The sequence below is a fragment of the Buteo buteo genome, chromosome 3, assembly GCF_964188355.1.
Source record: "Buteo buteo chromosome 3, bButBut1.hap1.1, whole genome shotgun sequence".
In the NCBI taxonomy this organism is placed as follows: domain Eukaryota; kingdom Metazoa; phylum Chordata; class Aves; order Accipitriformes; family Accipitridae; genus Buteo; species Buteo buteo.
In genome coordinates, this window is record NC_134173.1 from 15,422,825 (window position 1) to 15,437,152 (window position 14,328).

Consider the following 14,328-nt stretch of genomic DNA (forward strand, 5'->3'; position numbering starts at 1 on the left):
ATGTCCCAAGATTTAGGAGAAACATGATTAGTTTCTACTTACACAAATTTGGATTTTGTACTGCTGCAGTTCTTTCCATTTGTATTGCTTAAAGTCACTGTGTTGTTTGGTTCTATTTCATGTCTATATGATATGCCAGTTCTGTTTCGTTCGGAAAATACCGTCTTTGTTTTGTCAGCACTTTTATAACATAGCCTAGGTTTCATGCCAAAACCATTAACAAACCTATAAAACAAGATAGAGCACAAGACCAGTACTAGAGGAAATCTATTAATAAGAGCTTTTCAATCTCATTTGACATTATCATAAACTAGTAACAATTATTAAAAAAAACCCAAAACTTTTCAAAAACGTACATTTCAATGAAAATATTTATAAGTTTAGTAGTTAAGCACCTGATAAACTTAAAAACATCTGATTATTAGAATTAGTTTAAATTCATCTTTCAGCCATTTTTACTATTCAAATAGCAGTAAGATTTTTTTTTCCCAGTAAAAATCCTTTTCAGCAAAGATGATTTTGATGGGCTTTAGAGGGTGAACTTGTAGAAAAAAATATCAATCCAGTCATACTTTAGTTTTCATTATCCTAATGAGGTCTGAGAAAATACACTCAGCCTATTCCTATATTGTCACTTCTGAAAGTGGAAAATGTAGTCAAAAAAACACAATTACAAACAAACAAAAAAATCAAAAGGAGGAGAGTGATATTTTTTAAAACAAATCCTGAAAAGAACAGACCATCTATCCATGGTAGCTATTATTTTCAAATGTTGAAATTTTTAATTGAACTTCAATTATATCCCTTAGAAAGAATTCTCTTTCTTGTTAGACTTGTGGTAAATAGGCTAACTATGTACAGTATGGAATTGTGAAAATGTGTCTATATGACTCACTCTCTTCCTAAAGTTCATGCATTCTGCCACACAACATTTGAAAACTGTTGGAAGAATATTTAACCTAATAAGTCCCAATATACTGTGCAATGTAAGGATGAAAAGGCTATTATGCTTCTGCTTTGATCATTTTATGGGCAATTTTCTTAGCATATTTGCTTATGTTACTATATATATATTTATAATTCTCTTATAGCTCTTATATTTAAAGACTATATTTTAGTTATTGCAAGCACTGATCATAAAGAATAGTATACTTTGGGTGAAATTTGTGTTCTTGCTTTTGTACACTTCTGCTTTTACCTGCATTAAGCATTTTTAGTTTCCTACCTCTTTCTCTTATCTCTTCATTCTTTGGTCATGTTCTCTAATTTTTTCTCTACTTTGGTACTTTTCTTCAAATCCATGTGACTTGGGGAAAAAAAGTAGGCCACTTGAATATTTTCCTTGAGTGATAAGCACCAGGGAAGATACATTAACATGTACTTCAAGTAGTTCTCTTAATTTCCATATATTTTTATGTCTTTAGAAAATGTTGCTACAGAACTTTGTAACCAAATCTACACTAGTTTAATTCTGTTTTGCTAACTGATGTCAAACCTAAAGATAAGTATGTAGTAAAGAAAAAATGTGTCAGAGACTGACAGGAGTTCTGTGAATATAACAGGTATAGATCTTTCTTGACATTTAGATTCAGATGTTTCCATCTAACCTTATGTGGTTCATCAAGGCTCTTGATATCAGTTCCTTAAATTATGCTAAATGTATTCAATCTCTAGGATTGCATGGTACATGCTGGTTGCTGGAAATGGAGGTGAGCCAATCTGTTGTACATTTCAAATATATCTGTGTTTCTAGCAAGCACTTAATCCTTTCTTACTCACTAAAACCCCTGTTGTTCTGGCCTGAAATGTTACAGTGCTGTGACCCATGAGTTAACAGATTATTCTTTCTTTAGAACTTGTCTTCTTTCTTAGTGTCATGCCTTCGGCCTGGTGGCTTTAATGGGTGTCAGAGGAAGATTGCATTCCTGTATCACTTTCTTATGATCTTCTCTATTTGCATGCAACAACACACACACTTGCTTTTAAAATTCGATATAAATATATTATAAAAATAATTTTCAGTGAAAGGGTTAAGTCAATAATAGTCCTAAATCTAAATGTTTAGGACAGAGAATATGGAATTTCTAGCTTAAGAAAGCAATGCAAACAGTGAATTAAACAATATGATATTCAGCAAAAAATTTCTGTCATATTTTCTCTTGGGCATAAAGCTTTCCCTTTTGTGTTATACTTTTTCTAGCTTGAATAATAAGTGCATTAACTAACAATGAGTGGAATATTTTCATATTAAAACACCAAGATTTTCTGGTTTGTTTTTGCTAAATGCACAAAAGCTTTCATAATGTATGACCATGCTGTACATGTCTTATACAGCCTCAAAATCAATACACTGCGTTAGTTTGATAGGTTTAAACTAATAGCTTAGATGGTTATTCCATCAAGGCTTAATTAGAAATTTACCTTAAGAAGAATCTTTCATTTTAACATATTATAGGGCCAGTTTACTTTTAGCCAATTCAATGAAATATACCTACTCAACAGTGCTTCAGCAAATTGTGCTGTAAAAATAAAAATACTTAGCAAGAAAAGACTATATTTTAAGCTTAGCATCTACTTTTTCCTGTCTGAAAAATAGTTAGGAGTAAAAAATTAGGCTTCCCTTTCCTTGTCTCTGCCACAGGGCACTGTCTAAAGAAAATAGTTAAAACTTCAGCAGCCAAATTTATCTTCTCCTGTGGGTAAAATGCTTTACTATGGGAAGACAGACTTGAAGAAATGGCAATTAAAGAGGACTTTGAGTTATACTGTGCATTAGTTCTAAAGCCAAATGAAGCATTTTTTTCCCTTTAGGATCAGCTTCAGGAGAGTGATACCTGTAACAGTAAAAGTTTTTTTCACATCATAGTGACAGTATTCTTTAGTCAGCCTTTTTCATGTGACCTTTACACCTTCCCCAATGTTCATGTTTAGAAACCAACATACGTAGAGATATAGGAAAATGTAACTGACTTAGCCAGAGTTGATTTTTTTTCTCTACCATCCTGAATTTTTCTCTCTCTTTCAGAATGTGAATACTCTAAGAATTTGAAACATATTTCTTGCCATCTAATTGCAATATGCAAAGTCTTGCTAGCTGTAATTATAGTTATTTTTTTGCTTTTGAATAATGTAGTTCCTAGTGCTATGAAGAAAAAGAAAGTTGTCTAGTATTACAGGTGGAACTGACCTACACATAGTCACTTACATGAATTTATTATTTGTTTTCTAAAACAAATTTGTTTCTAAAATTTGGTTTTTTCTAAAAAGCAAAATATTGAAACATTTAGAACAGAAAGCGTGAATGCTATTGACTTTAAACACAAAAGAAGCTCTTTCTGCATGACTCAGATTAGTTTGCAGATAAATACCTAATACTACAATGCAGACACAGGAAAACTTTGTTTCTAGAACATAACACATGGAAAACTGAATCTGACTTCCCTATCCCCTATGTGGATACAAAGGCAAACTACAATTCTAAGTTTTGAAGGATTAAACTTCATCTTACTGAGATGGTTGGGAGGACTGAAGCATGAAGTTCATGCTTCCATATATGCAAACAAGGTGAACAAATGAAAGAATGGAAAGAAAATTAATAACTAAAATATATCTTAATTATGACTTTTGTGTCAGTGTTATATCTGATTATCTTTGAACTTTTTTCCCTGAAAAGTCTAGGGTGATCTTCGATTAAAAAGGACTGTGAAAGTGCAGTTTCCTTCATAACATGGTTTTGGCTCTATGGGCAGCATTTTCAGACTGAGATAAAGAACTACAGAGCAGTCACATTTACAGATTCTGGTTATATTTTTCAACCACATATGTTTCTTAAAAAAATTTTAAATATACAAGATTTCCAATAGCCATCCAACTCATAAAGTTCCCTTTTTCCCTGAGTCCATTAAAAGACTCCCATCCAACATATAGTTAAAAAAATATTTTCTATTTTCCCTTTGTTGTAGATTGGAAAGCAGATTGATGCAAACTGCAAGAATTTTAATGGCTTGAATTAATAAAAATGGAACATTTAATCCATTATCATTGAGGATCATGGTGATTTTCAGCTTTTAGCTCCCAGCTACCTCAAACCTGCCAAGTTAAATGTCTAGTCCTCATTCTCATTGAAGAGAGTCCTGTTTATGTTCCAAAAACACTCCTGCATTTTCTCATACATTTTAACAATTGTTTTTTTTTCCTTTTACCCCAAAATATGCAAAAAACTGTGTCTGTGACAAACACAGATGAAGAAAAGCAGTAATAGCAGATTTAGAGAGCTAACAAAAAATTAAGCATTTTTATTAACCTTTCCATGCTTCCAGCTGAACTTGTGCTTCATTTTTTTCAAATGAATATAGAGGTGTATTCTGATCATGGTGAACAAACTATCAAATTTTGACCCTAGAAATTTACAATAAGTTTAAAGGTTTCATGTTTTACTTTACTACATCCCTAACACTAAGCTTCTTTCATATTCAGTATTTTCTAAGTTAGTGCTGCTGGTTGCATATTATATGATACAAGGTTTGAATAATGAGGTAAAGCAAAGTCAGTATGTGAACCACAGTGCAGCAAAACTACAAAGTTGACACCATGTCTTTTGATGGAAGAATGTGCACGTGATATCTAATATTTCTAAAAAAGAAGTTCCAGATACTCCTTGCTGATGACAGCAAATTGCATCTTAGGCTTCTTTGGGCTGGACAAAGTGCATCTTCCTGTAGCATTGATAAAACTACTGTGAGCATCTTTGTACTTTCAGAATATTTTGAAAAAAACCCACTTCTAAAATTAGAAAAAAAAATTACATTAAAAATTGAAGAAAAATTAAAAGCTAGAGATAAAAAATTTGAAAAGAAAACAGAACTGTGTAACATTATTACCTCCACGGTTACATAGATCATATCTAGAGTTTCATAAGTTGATATTCCTGAGCTGCCTTGTACAGATAGAAAAGGGTTCCAAAACTTGATTCATCAGAAATAAACCAAGACAGTTAAAACATATACCAGTACATGGTACGTAGCTGAGCATAAAGCAGATATAGTATGAGTTAATGTACACTAAAAATACAATTTTGTTACACACAGCAATAGTTTTTAACTTTACTGTGCAGGAATACAATTCTTTGCAGAATTTTAAATTTTTTTAAGATCAATACCTTAAAATTTGATTGCAGAGACTGCAAAGTTTTTTTACAAGCAAGGCAAAAGCACAAGTAGAATAATTTTGTAGTGAGAAGCAAAAAGCTCAGAAAGCTCAAGTTCTCTATTTACATGGTAACGAGCAGAGAAAAAGATCAAAGGCAGAAAGTGATGAAGAGGAGCAAGAAGAACAGAGTTCCCAATTACAATGCTTATTAAAAATAAAATAAATAAAGTTGCTTAACTCTCTAAAAGAGAATACATATGAAAAAAACCCCAACCCTTTAATGTTTTGTTGCTGCTGTTGTTTTGTTTTGGTTGTACTTTATAACCAGGTGCTATGTGACTTAATCTTTGAAATGCTTGTATGGTAATTTTGGATAGATTTCTTTAACTATCCAGAAGCCTATGCTGTTCCATGCAGTATTAAAAAAGGATTGCAATAATTGATTTTTCAGTTTGGCAGCAAAACTGGGGAAAAAGTACTTCAAAGTGAAAAAAAGGAAAAAAGTAATTTTCCCTTATCAGAAATAAAAATTGAAGAAAATCAAATCATATTGTTATTGAACATATTTTCTCTTCATCTTAAAGCTCAGCAGTTTGAGACACTTGAAAGAAAGAAAAACAAATGAAAGGTAAGGTTCATAAATCACATGTAGTTACTTTTATTTCAAATCTCAGCAGTTAAAATTGTCAACCAGGATGCAAGGCAAACAAACAACAAAAACACAAGGAGAAAACTGGTTCTAGCTCTCTCCAAATTTTTTTTCTACCTTCTAGTGGAGTGCCTTTATCTCACAGCTACTGAGCAATACTTACCAGCATAAAGGTAACTGTTCTTTCTGGATCTATTCCACCTTGAATAAAATACTTATTTCTTAAGCATTAGACATATCTCTCATTAGAGAATATATGTAGTTATGCATGTGCAGAGAAAAACATAAGATTTTATCTAGCATGCCTATGCCAGGGTTGAATGAAACTGCTAAACAAGTCTGAAGATCGAGAAAAAGTAACCCATCACATAATATATTTCCTTCAACTTATACATGGTAACTCGTAAGTTATACAAAGTGGCTGTATTTTTATTAACAGAACAGAAACCAGCAGTACGGGTTTTTTCTGAAACAATTGTAATTTACTAGCAATAAACTAGGTAAGTTTTTTCTATGGTTGTTGATCAAGTTGTGTCATTCTTGTATTCTTGACTTTCCATTGCTAATTAGTGTAATGAATGACAGTATTGGAAACAGCTCTTATCAACCATAGAGAAGTATATCAATTTTGAGCATTTGGGAACTGTTTACTATACCGCAGCACAGCCAGGGTTGTATTGGATAATTCATGTAGCCCCAAAAGAATTGATACAATAGTTTATAAGAGATGACAACAATAGAATAATGGTAGCGTAAATCTGTTTAATTAAGACAATGGGGTAAGTTGACTCGAACTTATGTTTTATGCACTGTTCAAATTACTCCAGAAAGAAATGTGTTACTATTGCAATAAAGACACTTGTATTGGATTTATGTGGCAAGGTTTTAGTAACAGTGAAGGGGCTGCAGGTGTGACCTCTGTGAGAAGACACCAGAAGTTGCCCCCATGTCAGACCGAGCCAGTTCCAGGCAGCTCCTAAATGGACCCACCGCGGGCCAAAGCCGAGCCTGTCAGTGAAGCTGGTGACTCCTCTCTGACAATGTATTTAAGAAAGGGTAAAAATGCTGTGCAGCAGCTGTGTAAGAGAGAGCAGTGAGAAAAATGTGAAAGAACCAACCCTGCAGACCCCCAGGTCAGTGAAGAAGGAGGGGAGGAGATGCTCCAGGCGCTGGAGCAGAGATTCCCCTGCAGCCCGTGGTGATGAAGCCCACGGTGAGGCAGGCTGTCCCCCTGCAGCCCAGGGAGGTCCACAGTGGAGCAGATCTCCACCTGCAGCCTGGGGAGGACCCCACGCTGGAGCAGGGGGATGCCCGAAGGAGGCTGTGACCCCGTGGGAAGCCCTCACTGGAGCAGGCTCCTGGCAGGACCTGTGGATCTGTGGAGAGAGGAGCCCATGGAGCAGGTTTTCTGGCAGGACTTGTGACCCCGTGGGGGACTTACACTGGAGCAGTGTGTTCCTGAAGGACTGCACGCCGTGGAAGGGACCCACGCTGGAGCAGTTCATGAAGAACTGCAGCCTGTGAGAGGGACCCCAGGCTGCAGCTGGGGAATAGTGTGAGGAGGAGGGAGCGCAGGGAGGAGCTGTTATGGACTGACTGACCACAAGCCCCATTCCCCATCCCCCTGTGCCGCTCGAAGGGAGGAGGTAGAGGAGTCAGGAGTGAAGGAGTGAAGTTGAAACTGGGAAGAAGGGGGAGGGGAAGGTATTTTTAGTTTGTTTGTTTGTTTTTTTTTGAAATTATTTTTTTTATTTCTCACGTAATAAATTAAACTTTCCCAAATTGAATCTGTTTTGAATCTGAATTTGCCTATGACAGTAATTGGAAAGCAATCACCCTGTCCTTATCTTGATCCTCGAGCTCTTTCATCTTATTTTCTCCCCCTCTCCTGTAGAGGAGAGGGAGTGACAGCAGCTTGGTGGGCACCTGGCAGCCAGCCATTGTTAACCCACCACAACACTGCAAAAAGAGAATTTTGATCAATTTACACCTATTTACATGTAAGCTTTCATAAGGCATTTAAGTTGGAAAACAAATCATTGTTCCATTACATGTAGTAAAAGCTTTCAAACTTCCTATTCCACTCAATATGATTTTTAAGAACATATCTGACAATACATAATAAGAGCAAAATAATTGCAGATTTAGCATACAGCAAGGAAAGAACAAAATATGTGATTAATCACATAAATTTATAGTCTTATGTCAAAATGCTTTTGGGATTAATTTTTTTTTTGTTGTTTTTAAAAGTGGATATTTCAAAATACATGTCTAAGATACCTCAAAAGACATTAAAGATACTGTGTTTCTTTGTTTATTCTTTTAAGGGCAGACACCTCAAAGTTTAAGATTCTTCCTTATTCTGGTTTATTTTCTTAGAGAATTACCCTGGCACTAACTACTCCACACAAGTTTTTCTTTTTTTGAAAGAGACTCCAATGATTTCACTGAACTCCAATCAATGCCAACAGGACATTAGGGAACAACTTCAGTGCCCTTCAGAAATATGCTGCCATTTCAAAAATATCAAAGCTGTGCCTCTTCAATTCTGTTTGTGGATACCAATATAGTGCCATGTTTAATGAGAAGCTATGTAGAACACTGGCTGTTGAATCCATTTGTATTTTTATTGATTATCTGACTGGAAGAAAAGCATTCATTTATTAACAGAAATATAGTCTATTGTACATGTACCATAGCATTTTGTTGAGTTAATGAGATTAGCAAATCCACTTTTATCTTCTGATGTGTTCACTGATTGATGGTATGCTAATACTTCTTCATTTTAGATTGTCTTACAAAGAAAAAACCCAAAGCTTAAATGGTAAGTAGCATGGTTTTGTTTGTCCTTTTCTTATCTGCATTTTCTTCCTTTCAAATGTTAATAACCTTAAGAATCCAATCTTAGCATAAGCAGTCATTCATGGCCCTTTTCTAATTACAATCAATTGGGTCCTGAAATGGCATTGCCTGGAAAATATTCTATTCATGATTAAAGCATTCTAACATAGTTATATTTGTTGAACATATTGAGAATATCCCTTGAAATTAGTGTTTGATTTTTAGATCATTTTGATTTAGATTGTACAATATACCTTTTTGATTTCAGTAGAATAAAATTGCTTGCCTTCTTCCTGAAGTCATGTGATAAAAGGTCTGTAATGGTAAAAGGCATCCAAGAATCTTCATAGTTTCTGAGAAATAATTGCTTACTGGCATATTTTTTATTTAGTATTGGAGGATTTTTTTCCCCTTAAGGTGAGGAAAATAGACTGAGGTTACTCTGAGATAGCCCTTCAGTTGTGGTAAGATTTAATCATGGAAGTCACAGAGACGGTAGGACTTGGGGAATAAAAAGGTAGAGATTTCAGTAGGAAAAAGTCACCAGTTTTAATTAAACTCCGATAGCTCCCACTCTACTGGAGACAAAGCTTAGGACTGGTCATACGTTTTTCATAGCTGTTCATCAAGTGAACAGTAGAATAAGTATACATTGTTCTGGCATGTATCTTGAAAAGTGTTTACAAAAGTACTGTAGAGGGAGATTGAGACATCTCTCAGAAAAGTAGTGCTTTATTTAGGAAGGAGGAGGTCAACACAGCACAGTCAACATGGGTTCACAAAGGGAAACTCCTGTTCAACTAATTTGATATCCTTCTATGATAAGGTCACTCAACCAGTGGATGAAAAGAAGGTGGTGGATGTAGTTTTTCTGGATTTTTGTAAGGCTTTTGATAGTGTCCCTCATAGCAATCTTCTGGACAAGTTGTCCAACTGTGGGATGACTGGGCTCATGGTGCACTTGGTGAAGAAACAGCTGAAAGGCAGAGCTCAAAGGGTTCTAGTGAATGGGGTTACATCTGGCTGGTGACTGGTCACCAGCGGTGTTCCTCAGGGTTCAATTCTAGGGCCAGTTCTATTCAATATATTTATCAATGATCTGGATGCAGGAGTCGAATGGACCATTGGCAAGTTTGCTGATGATACCAAGCTGGGAGGTGCTGTTGACTCTCTTGAGGGCCATGTTGCCTTGCAGAGGGATCTAGATAGATTGGAGCATTGGGCAATGACTAATGGGATGAAATTTAACAAGTCCAAATGCTGGATTCTGCACCTGGGATGGAGTAATGCTGGGCACAAGTATAAATTGGGAGATGAGTGGCTGGAGAGCAGCCCCGCAGAAAGGATGTGCTTTTCGGCAGCAGGGTCAACACGACTTGTGCCCTGGCAGCCAAGAGGGCACACCCCATCCTGGGGGGCATCAACCACAGCATGACCAGGCGATCATAAGAGGGGATTATCCCACTGTATTCAGCATTGGTGTGGTGTGACCTTGGGTACTGTGTGCAGTTCTGGGCCCCACAATTTAATAAGGTTATTAAGGTACTTGAATGTGTCCAGAGGAGGGCAACCAAGCTGGTGAGAGGGCTGGAAGGCATGTCCTCTGAGGAGTGGCTGAGGACTTTGGGCTTGTCTACTTTGGAGAAAAGGTGGCTGTGGGGCAACCTCATTGCTCTCTACAGCTTCCTGAGGAGGGGATGTGGAGAGGGAGGTGCTGAGCTCTTCTCCCTGGGATCCACTGGTAGGATGCATGGGAATGGTTCAAAGCTGGATCAGGGGAGGTTTAGGCTGGACATTAGGATGCATTTCTTTACTGAGAGGGTGGTCAAATACTGGAACAGGCTTCCTAGAGGGGTGGTCGATGCCCCAAGCCTATCAGTGCTTATGAGGCATTTGGACAAAGCCCTTAACAACATGCTTTAACTTTTGGTCAGTCCTGAATTGGTCCAGCAGTTGGACTGGATGATCGTTGTAGGCCCCTTCCAACTGAAATATCCTACCTTATCCTATCCTATCCTAACCTAAACACAGTGTTAACCACTGTCTCCCTATCAATGACTAGATGACCACCAGACCACATAAATCATTCTTTCCTATCTTTCTGCATTTGTACCAATATTAAATAATATACATGTTTATGGTATTAAACAAGGTTTAATGGAACTTGCCAGTTGTGAAAATTATTTGTAGGTCTTTCTATTACTGTGTTTATAATCAGTATGTAAAACTGATCCATGTAAAACATTCATGCTATTGAATCTTAAAAAAGAAAACAAGACTAGATTTTGTGAAGTTTTTCTAGAGAAAATCCACTTTTTTAGGCACCACTCATCTCGTGAGAGAAAGAAGAACAGCTCAATGATTTGCAACCAGATTTAAGGTTAGGACTTTTCCTGACTTTCCCGTATTTATCCTTAGTGACCTTCAGTGAGTCCTTCTGCACAAATCTGTCTGTCTTCACTGCCCAGGTATAAAATGTGAAGAGGAATGGATGGGAATACTGGTATATAGAAAATCTCATGGATGTATATTTAAGATCAGGAGACATTCTAGTATTATGATGAAAAGGTCATAAATTAGTCTCAACTACAGCCAGGGCAATCATGTATCATCTTATTTTGGCTTACTTTCAAGTGACTAATGTATGGGTTTACTTCTTCACAGAGACCTCTGAAGTTGTTTGTGTATGTAGTTGCTGAAATAAATATTTTATATAGTTAATGGAAGCAGCTGAGTTTTCTCTTACTCAGGGAATAGGGAGAAATTATGAAAAATGAAAGCATCTTGTGTGATCTATCACAGTCAAGCAAGAAAACTTAAATAGCACTACTAAGAAAGCACTTGAAAGTAAACTATGATCAATAAGTGATTACAAAGAAGTGTGTGGGATAAATTGAAATATTAACTATCCCATGAGAAATTATAATTTCCTCATGAGAAAGAAAAGATACTGTATTGATATTCTGAAAATATAAATTTCAAAATTAGCATCATCTGATGATCTTTTTATTGTCACCATGACCTTTGGACTAGCCAGGTATATCACACCTGTTGGGTATTATAATACAGTGAACATGTGCTAAAGGTTTATATGGTATAGCCAGACAGAGGAGCAGAAACTAGCTTCTAGTTTAATTTCCATCAATATCCACCTTACGCTACCAAGCTGTTAGCACAGAAATGTTCTCCAGCACCAATTAAACATCATTTGTTTTTCTTACATGTTTGGAAATACAGAGGGGGAAAGACAGAATCCTAGCTTCCCCAGTAACTCATAAAACTATTTGACTTGATTTTTAACTACAGATATTACTGTGGGTTGAAAAGAGACCCTGGAGCTTAAAGAGATTTTGTCCAGTTGCTGAAACCCTAGGGCTTTATCTCTAAAAGAACCATATTTCTAATGGCTTCTTTGAGAAAAAAGGGCTTGTCTCTAAAGCTTATCTAAATGATACAAGCTTTTATCAGTAATCTGTTGTGTGGCATTACTGTATTTTCAAGTGCTTCAGTGTAACCATAGAAGCACATTTGGCTGTTACAGTGTTTGAAAATCAATAATTATGCACTTTCCATTTCTGTTGTGCACACTGACATTTTCAATACAGCTATGTTACACGCTGGGCTGTCATGAAGATGCTGGCATAAGAAAAGCAGATGGAGTATTAGAGAAAGTCAGTGTGATTTCACAATGCATGGAACAAGGCCAGAGTTCTCTTGCTTAATATAAAACCTTGAACCAGTAAGCTAAGAAAGGGAGAAAGTTTGGATTAAAAAAAAAAACAAACACAAAAAACCTATTCTGAATCTTATTTTTTGTCAATTCCTGTAAGTTTTAAATGTTTAAACATAAATTGTCTCACAGTATCTCTGTACCTTGTTGATGAACTTGTGTATCAGCTATGGCAACAGAGAAAGACAGCATCCCTTCATCATGTATCCCTTTGTGTATCCTGAGAGGTAATGGCTTGGGATTAGGTCAGCATTTGTAAACAGGAAATAAGGCTAAGAACTTAAGAAAGCAGTCAAAACACAGATCCTTCTACTTTAGTATCCCATCTTCAGCTGCAGCCAAAAGCTGGTGCTCCGGGAGGGTCATAGGAACAGGTAAAGCCTGCTGGCTGATCCCAGCCTCCAACCCTTTGCAGCTCAGGGAATTCCTGGGCAAAGTGTGATTCTTATGTAATTAATAAACTTTAATGCTTTCCATTCATGAACCTGACCAACCTGCACTTGAAGCTAAGCAAATTTTAACTATAGACACACTGTCTTCACGAAGACTTCTATAGCACAGTTACCTATTGTGAAAATAACTGTTTCTTTTTCTATGGTCCTGGGAAAATTACAAGAGAAATCAAGAGGAGATCACACAATCTCTGCAGCAGGCTTTGAAGGAGAATGTAATATATTAGTGGCAGGAGAAACACTGTTGGCTTTAAATACAAGTAGAATTCTCTTACAAGCTTTCGGTTTATATGGATATAAGGTATGAAAAAAACATATTGCTGAGCAATTAGAATGAGTTTACAGAATCTTTATGAAACAGAATCTGCATATACCCATTAACAACTGTATATGGCAAACAGCAACCTATTATAATTTGTGTCTGACTTGATGGCTGAAAGTTGCTGTTGTTTTTATAAGTCATGAATTTTCTAAAATTCTCAAAATCTGCTTTTGCAGTTTATCTTAATATATTCATGTTACTTCCTATGTGATACTTACAACTTTTACACGGAAAGTTAATAAACTCAAATTTAAATAAAAATGTGATATATACATTAAGATAAATTTGAGATGCATTGTTCTATGTATTTCTATTATGTCATGTACATTCTAAAGTATTTTTTCCTGAAGGTAAACTATGGGACATGTTAATTAAAGTTCACCTTTTGCTTTCGAAGAGATCAATTGAGATGATTGGAAAAGAGGACAGACAACTGCCAACAAAAATTCTAAGTTGGTACACACTGACACTAGTATATTTTCCTTGGCTCTTATAAAAAAATCTGGAATACATAGGAACAATGCATACAGTGTTCCCATATATGTCTGGCATGCACTTCTTCAGTGAAATTTTCCCGTAAGTCTTTCGTCCCTCTTTACTATTAGCCTTGTTGCTGCTGGGCTGTTTGATGATCTCCCACATCTTCACTCACTGTCTTTGTAGAATCTCCAGCAGCATATAAGGAACTTTGTCTGGTCCCAAATCCTGAGTTCACTTTCTTCTGTCTCTTTACTCTGAAATGAAATTTTTAAAAAAGTGTGACCACAACACTAAGCAGAAAAGCCAATTTAAGTTTGAAACAATTGCAGATCAAATTTCTTCTAAGAAAAAAGTTTCACTAGGAGACAGTAGAATTTAGATGAGAAAATCTTTCAGTACTGTTAACTTTATAGAACACATTGGATACATTTTCAACTGATTCCTTAATAAAGAAGAAAAAAATATAGGGTTTCAAAGCAATTACTTGGAATTGTCTTTCACAGTGAGAAACAGGCTACACTTGCTTGCTTCACTTTTGATGACTAGGAGCCATTATTTATTGATTGACAGTTCTGAACTGCAGTACTATTGCTATTCAAGGTACATTTAAAGTACTTATATATAACTCATGAATCTTTATTGGAAGAAGGGAAAGTGGAGAATAGTGAAAAGGATCAAAGATATCTCAAATCCCTCATTTGACAGA

The 14,328-nt window shown here is 35.9% G+C and overlaps 1 protein-coding gene across 5 annotated transcripts in view; it reads right to left on the reverse strand.

Moving 5' to 3' along the window:
* Positions 1 to 201: 201 nt before the first annotated feature.
* Positions 202 to 14,328, reverse strand: part of CCDC102B (coiled-coil domain containing 102B) — a 189,575-nt gene continuing 175,448 nt past the window's right edge. For 3 of the 5 annotated variants that reach the window (XR_012649741.1, XM_075022902.1, XM_075022901.1), the window contains one exon: positions 7,696 to 13,876. Coding sequence is in view for 2 of the 5 variants with exons in the window: in XM_075022902.1 (XP_074879003.1) it covers positions 13,787 to 13,876 (90 nt within the window). In the remaining 3 variants the exon portion in view is untranslated. Of the gene's footprint in view, positions 226 to 7,695; positions 13,877 to 14,328 lie in introns of those variants that run through there. The other 2 variants (XM_075022906.1, XM_075022908.1) reach the window with 2 other exon arrangements.